The sequence below is a fragment of the Staurois parvus genome, unplaced genomic scaffold, assembly GCF_062004578.1.
Source record: "Staurois parvus isolate SC_StPar_1 unplaced genomic scaffold, SC_StPar_1.0 ptg000017l, whole genome shotgun sequence".
In the NCBI taxonomy this organism is placed as follows: Eukaryota; Metazoa; Chordata; class Amphibia; order Anura; family Ranidae; genus Staurois; species Staurois parvus.
In genome coordinates this window covers 15,540,248-15,553,058 of record NW_028317813.1, presented here as the reverse complement: position 1 = coordinate 15,553,058, position 12,811 = coordinate 15,540,248, and the positions used below count along the sequence as shown (strand labels likewise).

At 41.4% G+C, this 12,811-nt stretch overlaps 1 protein-coding gene across 1 annotated transcript in view; it reads left to right on the top strand.

Moving 5' to 3' along the window:
- The window catches only part of STAT2 (signal transducer and activator of transcription 2), an 88,068-nt gene that overhangs the window by 45,649 nt on the left and 29,608 nt on the right, over nt 1-12,811 (top strand). Inside the window, exons 10-14 of the mRNA XM_089680311.1 lie at nt 2,207-2,299; nt 4,244-4,303; nt 7,098-7,118; nt 7,209-7,296; nt 12,381-12,437. Of these exons, the coding sequence (XP_089536437.1) occupies nt 2,207-2,299; nt 4,244-4,303; nt 7,098-7,118; nt 7,209-7,296; nt 12,381-12,437 (319 nt within the window). The remainder of the gene's footprint in view (nt 1-2,206; nt 2,300-4,243; nt 4,304-7,097; nt 7,119-7,208; nt 7,297-12,380; nt 12,438-12,811) is intronic.

The window sequence follows — 12,811 nt, the reverse complement described above, 5'->3', positions numbered from 1 at the left end:
TGGTGACAGTGGGAGGAATAGTGCCCCATCATTGGTGACAGTGGGAGGAACAGTGCCCCATCATTGGTGACAGTGGGAGGAACAGTGCCCCATCATTGGTGACAGTGGGAGGAACAGTGCCCCATCATTGGTGACAGTGGGAGGAACAGTGCCCCATCATTGGTGACAGTGGGAGGAACAGTGCCCCATCATTGGTGACAGTGGGAGGAACAGTGCCCCATCATTGGTGACAGTGGGAGGAACAGTGCCCCATCATTGGTGACAGTGGGAGGAACAGTGCCCCATCATTGGTGACAGTGGGAGGAATAGTACCTTGAGGGCTGGATAGAGGCAAGCAAAGGGCTGTATCCGGTCCACGGGCTGCAGTTTGGAGACCACTGCTCTAAGTGATGGAGGCATTTTCTGGCTCACATCTGTACATATGCAAATGGTGTGCTGCAGAACAAGGAATGCCTACGCTGCCTAGGATTGACTGTTGGCTTTGACAGCTTCCTAGACATGAATTCTACCCACCACCTGCTTACAATTGACAAGGTAGATTGAGATTGATGGGTTGCCAACCCCCCATGTGTAGAAGGTTATGTTTTTTGATCCTACTTTTGCTTTCCTTTGTTACCAAGTTGGTCTTCTTCTATTACAAATGGCTCATGGGGAATATGAGTACATACATTGTAGCATACGATGCAAAAAGTGCACCTTCTAGATCTTTAACCCTTTGTTAAGACAGGCAGGAGAAAAGAATGCTAAGCAGGATCTTTTTAATCTTATGCTATGTGAATGGAAAAATATGAAGTACAATGTAGGCGTTATCCCAATCTGGCTACATGAGTGGAAATACACTTTAAAGAGATGGCAATTTTTGGAGGCTCAAGCAAACCTCTGTCTGTATGACCTTTTGGCTTTTCCCCATTATAAACAATGCTGTCCTTTTTTTTTTTTTTTTTGCTATAAATCACCTCATTTTGGAAATCCATGTCACATTTACAGTATGTCACTGTATACTGTAGTTGTGTAATCTGCTACACACTACGGTCTGCTTTGTAACCCTGCAGTGTATGAGAATCATCATAACTAATATTAATATATGCTATTTTGTAATTGGTCCAGTGTGTAAGGTGATATCATTTGTGGAGCAGGTAAAAATGAGCAGAGCTTCAAGCTAGCCATACGCTTTTTTTTTTTTTTTTTCCCCAGCCAGATTTTTCCATTCATTGAGGATTTCCCCCTGCCCCCCACTTCCACAAAAAGTATCAGAATCCACTGATTTAGCAGTTGCAGCCCTAGGTGCTGACTAAGAACCATTTCCCAGCATGTCCCTTTTAACAGATGTTGATCAAACAATTGAAATCTGATGAGCAGGGACAGAGTTTGTCCAGTACCCTCTAGTGGTGCACCGAAATAAAAATTGTGGTGCCGAAATCGAAAATGCAGAATGCATGTGGCCGGAAACCGAGCCGAAACTGAAATGTCTGCGTATGTGGGGGTGGGGAGGCTCCAATTTTTTTTTTTTTCTACTCTCATGTATTTTTTTTTTTAACTTCTGATCTTATTGCTATCACATAGAGGACCAATAGTCCCCTATGTGATAGCATATCAGTGACAGGTCCTCTTTGTAGGGGGGACGGGGTGGGGGGAAGTGTGTGTGTGCAAGGAGGAGGCAGGAGAGGAGCAGTGTATACAGAGAGGCTCCCTCACTGGCTGTCACTATGTCGGTCCTGACTTTTAAATGCAATTGCCGGCTTTTTTTTTCTTCACTATAGCTCACAGAATTAGCTTTCACTTTCCCTGGAGCTAAAGGAAACTTTTTTGTTTCTTTTATTTCAGGAAAGAATCTAAAAGGAAACTTTTGTTTCTTTTACCTGGGGGGGAAAGTGACAGCTAATTCTGTGAGCTATAGTGAAGGAAAAAAAAGCTGGTAATTACATTTAAAAGCCAGCATTGGCATATACTGACAGCCAGTCACTGTATACACTGCTCCTCTCTTGCCTTTCTCAGCCCCCCCCCGTCAGATCTGCAGTACACAGTCTCCTGTATCGGCTAAATCTTTCCTATCGGCATTTTTTCGGCTGATTTTGTTTCTAGTACCCTCTGAACTGGACAGATTATGATTAGTGTCTGGCCAGTTTTATATCTCACTAGTGATGCTTTGCTCTTGTTGTGCCTGGATAGAATGACCATTACAGTGTGTCTGCATTCTTCCTGTCAGATCTTTTGTGGTGGATAAACAGCCAATTATGACGTACCCTTGCAAGCGAGCATTGGTGTTGAAGACCTGCACACAGTTCTCGATCACAGCCAGGTGAGTCCAAGTTATGTTCATTGGAATGGGATGTGCAGGGTACGTCGCCTTATTCCATATAGTCCTGTTTTCCGAGTAGCTAAAAATGTTCATAAAAACCTACTTGAATACAGAGACTCTTTGGTAGTCTACCTATAAGGTCAATATAAACTGTATGATCAGTGCCTCCAAAGATTTTTGAGCTTTGCTGGGTTCTTATAAATTTCAATACATCCTTTTGGTCCTGCTCTCAGCAATTGCTGGGCCTTTTTGATGCCCATGTATGATGTGCCCTAGAACAGTACATTGAATGACTGCCAATCCTTTAGAAACTCATGATTAACATTTTGCCTTTTTAGAAGTAACATCAGATAAAACCAAATAATTTTGGTTTTACCTGGATGTGGCATGTGAGTCTCATTTTAGGAGTTTGGTAAACCTGGGCATAGTGCAGCCTCTCCTTGTGCCTCCTGGCAATAAAAAGAAAGAGAAATACATGGGCTGCCATTGCTAATCTCCTTCTGTAAATGCTATTTTTCTGGATGTTTTTGATTAATACTCCTCTGAACCTAGAATAAAAGCCAGTGGATCAGCATTACAGCTATGCTGTTAGCTTCCTTTTTAAGGAAAGGCACTTCTTTTCACCACATTTTGCCCAATGAAACCGCTTGGGTTCAACTGTGACCACATATACCACGCTGGTAATCATGAAACTAACATGCACTCTATACCTGTAGTAGACTGTCTTGAAGAAAACCAGACTGCTACTCTAAGGCCCCTTTCACCTGGGCATCCAGTCATGTCCGCCTGTCAGTTTTTCAGGTAGGCCTGATCAGAAGTTCCTTGATTCTCATTGGACAGGTGTGTGTAAATGGACGGTATCCATTTACACCCACCTACCTCTGGATCCAGTCGGGTCCACTGAAAAAAAAAAAAATTGAGAATTGCGTCCTCTTTTGTTGTGGTGGATCGGATTGGAGATGGCTTGATGTAAACAGACAGTGGAGTCCATTTACTCCCGGCTACCCATAGAGCATAATGAAATCTCTCCGTGTCCGCTTTGCAGAAACTGAGTGAACATCCCGCTCTGCTCCAATCAGCAAGGGATCGGCTCGCAGATCTCTTACTGATCAGAACAGAATCCGCCCTGTGTGAGAGGGGATTAGAGAAAAATGCAGATATTGGGCAATATTGAAGGGGCCCCTTTACTGGCTACAAAATGTAAACTACAGCTGGGTTTCGATAGAAGGCCCCATCAGGTTCCATGTTTTTGATTTCGTGTAACTGCTCCCCATCAAAGCCCACTAACTTTTATTGCCAATGACAACTTTCAGAAACTTTTCTTGAGTCCCACAGTTTGTTTTGAAGATGTCCACATAGGTAGGAAAATTCAATTGCTAATCAATTACTCCTATTCACATGTGATGTTACCTGAACAACTCTGTAAAGCCTTTAAAATTCATCTTGTTTGGGATCTGGACAGTACACTCCTCGGTGTGCTGCTAAAGTATTGCATGGAGCTTAGGTGCCTATTTTTATTCTTTATTATTATTTTCTTTAGAGTACCTTTTTGATTCAGGAGTATTAAAAGCAAGGAATATCCTTGTACTAAAACTGCACTTTGAATGTTTTGGGTGTTTTTAGCCTGCAGACTGTAAACGAAACATAGTCTTGGTGATTTTTGACGTTTTTTCAGGTATTTTACAGGCACACGGTAACTTTACAGAAACATAGACAAATAAAAGCTAACAAAACAAAAACACAACCAAAAAAAAAAACTTTTGGTTACTTTTCTGAGTATAGATGTATGCTTGTCCCAAGCATATTTGAAGCAATTTACTGTTGACTGGCTCACTACCTCTGCTGGAAGTTTGTTCCAAGCATCAACTACTCTTTTAGTAAATTATTGCATAATTGTATTATTGTTTTATTTAAATGTGAATGTCTTCATGTTTTTCCTATTAGGCTCCTTGTGAATCTTCCTGAACTCCAGCACAGCGTGAAGGTTTTATGCACTATTGATAAGTATGTTCTAAAAGTCTAAAAACTGTAAAAGTTTTCTGCAGTTGACATTTTTTTAGCAATTACTTATGTCATCGCTATTTAAAAAACAGTGGACTTTAGATTAAAATGTCGCAATATTTTAGTCTTTCACTGCCAAGTCCATACACTGTACGGACCTGACAGCGGAGGCTTTTATGCACAATCTGGTGGCTGCAGCCACCGTGATTATGTATAAAACGAACAGGCAGACTCCTGCCTGTCAGGTGGCTCCTGTCATATATCCGGGCTCCGCTTGCCCATCTGCCGGCCCAGGGTGAGCCATTGTGGGTGCTGGTGAGTGGTGGGTAGAGAGGAGAGCGATCAAGCATCTGCTCTCCTCCTGTTCTTTATGTGACTTGGAAGGCGACGTCTATGATGTAATTTCCGGGTCATGGCTGTTACTTTCCCGGCTAGAATACCCGGGGCAATATGTATTGCAATGCGGTTTGCATTGCAATACATCTAATTGATCATAGAGGAGACATGCAAGGTCTTTTCAAATTCCAGTATACAGTGGGGCAAAAAAGTATTTAGTCAGCCACCAATTGTGCATGTTCTCCCACTTAAAAAGATGAGAGAGGCCTGTAATTGGCATCATAGGTAGACCTCAACTATGAGAGACAAAATGAGAAAAGAAAATCCAGACAATCACATTGGCTGATTTGGAAAGAATTTATTTGCAAATTATGGTGGAAAATAAGTATTTGGTCACCTACAAACAAGCAAGATTTATGGCTCTCACAGACCTGTACCTTCTTCCTTAAGAGGCTCCTCTGTCCTGCACTCATTACCTGTATCAATGGCACCTGTTTGAACTTGTTATCAGTATAAAAGACACCTGTCCACAACCTCAAACAGTCACATTCCAAACTCCACTATAGTGAAGACCAAAGAGCTGTCGAAGGACACCAGAAACAAAATTGTAGACCTGCACCAGGCTGGGAAGACTGAATCTGCAATAGGCAAGCAGCTTGGTGTGAACAAATCAACTGTGGGAGCAATAATTAGAAAATGGAAGACATACAAGACCACTGATATTCTTCCTCGATCTGGGGCTCCACGCAAGATCTCACCCCGTGGGGTCAAAATGATCACTAGAACGGTGAGCAAAAATCCCAGGACCACACGGGGGGACCTAGTGATTGACCTGCAGAGAGCTGGGACCATCGTAACAAAGGCTACCTTCAGTAACACACTACGCCACCAGGGACTCAGATCCTGCAGTGCCAGACATGTCCCCCTGCTTAAGCCAGTACATGTCCAGGCCCATCTGAAGTTTGCTAGAGAGCATTTGGATGATCCAGAAGAGGATTGGGAGAATGTCATATGGTCAGATGAAACCAAAATAGAACTGTTTGGTAGAAACACAACTCGTCGTGTTTGGAGGAGAGAGAATGCTGAGTTGCATCCAAAGAACACCATACCCACTGTGAAGCATGGGGGTGGCAACATCATGCTTTGGGGCTGTTTCTCCGCAAAGGGACCAGGACAACTGATCCATGTACAGGACAGAATGAATGGGGCCATGTATCGTGAGATTTTGAGTGCAAACCTCCTTCCATCAGCAAGGGCATTGAAGATGAAACGTGGCTGGGTCTTCCAACATGACAATGATCCCAAACATACCGCCCGGGCAACGAAGGAGTGGCTTCGTAAGAAGCATTTCAAGGTCCTGGAGTGGCCTAGCCAATCTCCAGATCTCAACCCCATAGAAAACCTTTGGAGGGAGTTGAAAGTCCATGTTGCCCAGCGACAGCCCCAAAACATCACTGTTCTAGAGGAGATCTGCATGGAGGAATGGGCCAACATACCAGCAAAAGTGTGTGCCAACCTTGTGAAGACTTACAGGAAACGTTTGACCTCTGTCATTGCCAACAAAGGATATATAACAAAGTATTGAGATGAACTTTTGATATTGACCAAATACTTATTTTCCACCATAATTTGCAAATAAATTCTTTCCAAATCAGCCAATGTGATTGTCTGGATTTTTTTTCTCATTTTGTCTCTCATAGTTGAGGTCTACCTGTGATGCCAATTACAGGCCTCTCTCATCTTTTTAAGTGGGAGAACTTGCACAATTGGTGGCTGACTAAATACTTTTTTGCCCCACTGTATATGCCGCCATTTGTAAACTCTATAACTTTCACGTAAACCAATTTACACGTATTGGGATTTTTTTTTAGCAAAGACATGTAGCAGAATACAATTTGGCCTAAACCTGATGAAATTTGTTTTTTTTTAAAATTTTTTTTACTGGACATGTTTAATAGCAAAAAGTCAAAAATGCAGATTCTTTTTTTTTTTTTCTTTTCTAAATCGTCAGCTTTTTTTTTTTTTTTTATAGCGCAAAAAATTAAAAATGCACAGGCGATCAAATACCACCAAATGAAAACTCAATTCATGGGAAAAACTTGCTTTGAGCTATGAATTGCAGACATCATTCTGGACTGTTTTGATCAGGCAAAGCTCTTTAGTGTTGAAATGACCGCACCCCTTCCTGCCTCATGTACATAGTCACTTGAAGTGGAGGAGGTATCTGTGTTGTGTTCTCTAATCTAACCTGATTGCCCAGAAAGCCCCCCCAATCTCAACAGCATACCGAAGAGAGGACTTGATGTAGAGCTCCACCTGTCTCTCCATTATCCACATACAAATGGGAATGAATTTCCTGGATTTTGTAATTCTTACATGCAGCAGAAAACTTCACTCTTGTGCATTTGTTTACCTGACTGGTGTACAGCATTTGTAATTAGTGTCTTTTTTCCCCCCACAGGAATCCACCTGATATCAAAGGGTAAGGCCATCACTCGTTCTGTTTCTCCAAACTAGATATGGTAATTTTCCTTGCAAGCCGCAGTTGACAAGTGTCTCTGTTTCTTCAAAGATTTCGTAAATTTAATTTGCTTGGAACAGTAGACAAGTCTTTAGAAAATGTTCAACAAGGAGCACTGACGGTGGAGTACAAACATTTGGTACGGTCTCTTTACTTTTAATGTGCAGCATTTACTTGTGCAAAATGTTGAATTGGCTTGTGTTCTTTTTAGGGATGCACAGATACCTCTTTTTTTACCAGTGAGTACAAGTACTGATACTTGTGCTCAAGTACTCACCAATACCAATTACCGATACCTTTTGTGGTGCGATTTGAGTCCATACACAATGAATGGGCTCAAATCACACTGCAAAGAATCACATGTAATATGAACAGGAATGTGATGCGATTCCTGTCTGAATCACGTGCGGTTTCCCACACTGCAAGGGGGGGAGAGAGGCGCCAAGCTACCAATAGTGTAGCGATGTTTATTCAATTAAAAAGGGTTAAAATGAGGTAGTACTGCATTCACAGACATCACTGGTGACAGGCTGGAAACAAGCTCAGTGTGCAGCCCCCAGTCCAAAGTTCAGTCCTCATTAGAACCGCTGGAGAAAGTGTTGTGAAGCTAAAGCAGGAATTCAGGCATGCCGCAGGAGACTCAGTCTGCCAAAGGAGCTGTCAGATGTCCAATCAGAAGGCTGATGGAGGCCAAACCACCCCTCTGTCACGATCGCACGGTCGCCGCCACCAACATGCGACAATCGCACGACCGCAACTAACAGTAATACGTCATGCCTGTGGCGTCAGACCCCAGACCTTCTCACCAAACTCGTGACCGAAGGACCGGCCGATCTAAAACCGCGGTGTGACACGTGTAACAAGGCCACACCCAGCTGCACCCTGCACAGCGATTGTCCAGCTAATGGGCTACAATCGGTTCCTGCAGCCTGAATGCGCTTGTTACTGGGTCGGGTAATTACGCAACTAACCCTCTACTGCCACCACCACTTTTGTCGGAGACTGGGAAACTCCCGTTATCAAATCTACACTATAATGATTGAAAAGTCGCCTGTCCAATGCGGACCCCGCAGGCCAATTGGGCAGAGAATTAAACAAACACAGTAGCGTCTCTTCAAAGGCAAGAATTCGTGAATTGCAAGTAAGCGCTTAAAAACAGTTTAACACTTTCAGAAAGATTTATTACTAAAAGAGTCAAACAGGTGCAATAAAATATTTACAGAAAGATGTCACGAAAATATATATATATGTATATAAAGATACAGCAAAGAGATAATAGGAAGGAAGTTAATGGGTTAGGTTACTTGCCAGCATGCCTTGGTTTGTAGATCCAAGTGCAGCGCAGGAAGGTTCTTTGATCTCCTCGTTCGATGTTAAGCTTAGGAGATGTGTGTTTCTTCTACCAGGCCTGCCAGCCTGTCTCTTTTTTAAAAATCCCTCTGCAAGGGGGGGTGGCTCTGAATACTGGCCATTACGCTGTTTTGGGAGGGGTCAGGAGAACGCTGAATTAGAATCAACATCTGTCATAATCCATGACATGAAACATAGGGGAAAAAAAACCTGACTCGAGGAATGTTCATTTCATTCTGACATCTTTACTGTTAGGTTCTGTAAGGTTTCAACTTCTTTCAAGTCCGGGGAGAAGCTGCCTTATCTGTTTTATGATGGGTAAGCCTACACAAGGTCTGGGATCAGTGCTTCCCAATGCTCTGATGAGCTGGCCTTATCATGATTTTAGGTGAGAAAGGTTACACTTTCGCAGACTGCCTGGCACCGGACTGAGGATGCCTTAACTTGGGTTGACCCCCCCCCCCATCTGTCAGGATATAACTTTTGCCTCTCAGGAAGGGAGGGGGTAGGGACTGTAGGACTGAGGAATACTTCCAATAAAAGGAAAAGGGGAACTCATTGTCCAACTCTGATGAGCAAGTTTGCTACAGCCTCCATCAGCCTTCTGATTGGCCACAGCATCCTGGACATCTGACAGCTCCTTTTGACAGATCGAGTCTCCCACAGCATCTTCCTGTGGCTTGCCTGGGAGCCAATTTTCAGCTTTCAATACGGTCACATTTTGACTGTACCCTGTACCCAACTGAGATTTGTATCTTTTTTTTTTTTTTTTTTTTTTTTTTTTTTTTTTTTACACAAATAGCTTTCTTTTGGTAGTATTTAATTACCACTGGGTTTTTTATTTTTTTGCTAAGTAAATGAAAGAGACCTGACAATTTTGGGGGAAAAAGCGTTTTTTTTCGTTATAACATTTTGCAAATAAAATTTCTTTCTTCATAAATTTATGCCAAAATGTATACTGCTACACTTCTTTGGTAAAAATAACCCAAATCCGTGTGCAATATTTAGGAAAGTTAGAGTCCACAAAATATGGTGTGTATGTATGTACAGCTAGGTCCATATATATTTGGGCACAGGCACAATTTTCATACTTTTGGCTCTGTATATCACCAGAATTAAAATGAAACGATCCATGTGAATTTGAAGTGCAGACTTTCAGCTTTAATTCAAGGGAGGAGGGGATACAAAGAAAGATAAAGAGGAGGAGAATAAACCAAGGCCACATGGGAGCCCAATCCTCAAAGGAGAGACACATGCTAAGAAACAAAAACACCAAAAACCGCTCAAAAAATACAATAGGCTGCAATAATTGGACCTAATGTTTCGCTAACTACACTAAAGCTCAATGGTGCAAATAGGTGCTATCTAGCGAACAAATGGCAAAACACAATATAGTAGAAATTAGCCCATCTAAGTTGTAAATGGAAAACTCAATGAACATCCTACACATTTTGAACCAACCATCCAAGCGTTAAATATTCAGGTTGAGAACAGTAAACGAACAAAAAATGCGGTATTCATAGAATAATTACACAGTGAAAGCAAACAAAAATGCCCTTCAATGATGGAGACAATGGTGATGCAAAATGCATACCCAAACTTTAAAGGCAAAGAACATATAGAAACATTGATAGGATCTGGTCCGAGATTTTAAAGCTATAAAAAAAGGTTTAAAACTTATAGAATCATTTAAACCTGAAAATTTAGTGGTATGCAGAGTAAAAATCCATTTGGTTTCACGCTGCAAAAGACCGTCCACCTCCCCACCTCTCTCGTGGATGGGGATGTGCTTGAAAGCAAAAAAAACATATTTTTGATAGGTCATAGTTGTGATAGAGACCTACATGTCTGCTGATAGGAGTTTCCGGTCTTTTTTTGTTTATTAGGGACATGTGATCGCAGATGCGCTGAAAAAACATCCGTTTTGGTTTTACCCACATAAAATGCCCCACAGTCACAAAACATTAAGTAAACTACACCGATAGTTTGACAATTAACTGAACATCTTTGTGTGTAAACACATCCATTAGCTAGATTTACAGCAGTGGCTTTTAACAGGTAACAATAATTACATTTTCCACATGGCGATGTACCCCTTGATTTGGATTTACATAAATCTTTTCTAACATAATGATTTTGTACCAGTTGATCCTTTAAGGATCTGGATCTACAAAATATAAACTGGGGTGAAGAGCCAATATATTTGCAAACTGTCACCTGCCTGCAGTAGATACCAAAATGTACCCAAAATATCACGAACTAAATGCTCTTGACCTCTAAAGCGAGTAATGACTTTAGTAGTCGAAGGAGATGATCGAGTTTTAGATTGATGAATTAATTGGGACCTGTTGAGGTTCTTAACTCGGTTATAGGCTTTCCTCAAGCAGGACCTACTGTAGGCCCATTGTTAGAGGTGTGTCTGTAAGGCTTTGGCTTCATTAGCAAAATTCATGAAATTTGTACAGTTACATTTAATTCTATGGTACTGGCTAAAAGGAATGCTCGATGTCAATGGCTTAGGATGTGAGCTTGTAGCCTGCCGTAGGTTTCCTATACTGTATAGTGAAAAACCAATACTTCCATCATTGATGAATATTGTGACACCGAGGAACGTGATGACTTTTTGATCACAGTTCATGGTAAATTTCAAATTAAATTGGTTATTAGTCATTTTAGACAGAAATGATTGTAATTCAAAATAGGTATCTCCCCAAATAAACAAGACCTCATCAATAAAATGATGCCAAGTGATTATATGACCCACATCATCCTGTAGGTCCTTTCTTGAAAAAAGTTGATGCTCCCACCCCCCAGGTACAAGTTTGCATAAAAGGTAGCACAACAGGTCCCCATAGCAACACCCTGCAGCTGAAGGTAGTTGGGAGCGTTTGACTAAAAAAATGTTATGAGTCAAAATGAACCGCAAAAGTTCTAGAATTAATTGATTGTAGTGGTGGGCAGAATGACCTTGTTTCGACAAAAATTGTTCAACTATAGATATCCCTAGATCATGTGGGATTGAGTTGTATAAGGCCTCTACGTCTAGACATGCTCCCTCTGGGACATGCATGCCATCTAAAGTTTTTAACAAATCAATCGTGTCTTTGACAAAAGAAGTTAAATCAATGACATGTGGGTGCAAATATTCGCCTTTTCAGTAAAACAACCTCTACCAGATACTATAGGGCGGCCTGGAGGTGTATTAGCATTTTTATGGACCTTAGTCAAAGCGTATAGAGTGGGAGTTTTTGGGTCCTTAACATTGAGAAAATTCATAATAATTAATAATAATGCAAGTCATATACAAATGACTGGTAAGGAATTGAATAATATGAGCTCACTGATAAAACACTGTATATTTGTAGCCTGTCAAGGCCTAAAGTACCAAAGCTAACAATACTGTAGAAGTGCAAACCGCTTGTAATACCTACATGTACCTTCTCCTGCAACCTAGGCCCAGGCTGTGCACAGGGCCATGACTTTTGGCCAGGTTAATGTTAAGCCCCACTCCTTATGGTGCTAAGGTGTCATTCAACTGTCATATCTCAGAACATGAGCCTAGATTGCCCAGCCTTGGGGTGTTTACAGACCTCTGCAGTTGTCAGTTTGTGTGTTGCTTCATAATGGTGCAGAATGTTGCTTACAAATTGAGGGCCATTGACTTGAGCTGAATCCCATATCAGCCAGCAAGACTGATGGTGCGCCTAATGGAGGACAGGTGCTGGATATTTAGCTTTCATATCCAGTGCCTGGTAAGACTTAGTTACATTTCAGTAGTGTGGTTTACTTAAACACTTTATACCTTACCAGGCTCCTCTTCAGATATAAAAAAAAAAACATAACTGTTATTCAATAATATTTCTTTTCCCATAGACACTGAGGGAACAAAAGGCTGGAGTTGGAGGAAAAGTTAGTAAAGGAGCAAGTAATGTAAGTATTGACTGTAATGTCATATTTTTATCGTTCTCTGGAAAATGTCTGTAATTTAATGAACACTGTTTTGCACAGTTGTTATCTACTCCTTGGACTTTTCAGTACAATATAGTGTTACAACCTGGTATTGAGATGCATTTCATACATGTTTTGGACTTGACCACAGATTCAGCCCTTTTGACGATCTATGTACTACCTTTTCACCCAATCCCTGAGATTCCTGGTTCTATTTCTACCTGAGATAATGCACTTTCTGGGAACTACCTTTTATTTAAAGTTCTACTAAACCCACAACAGTAAAATCAGACAGTATATGCAGTAAAGCATATTTGTTCTACTCACTGTGGAACCTAAGAGGTTAATCCTCCGCA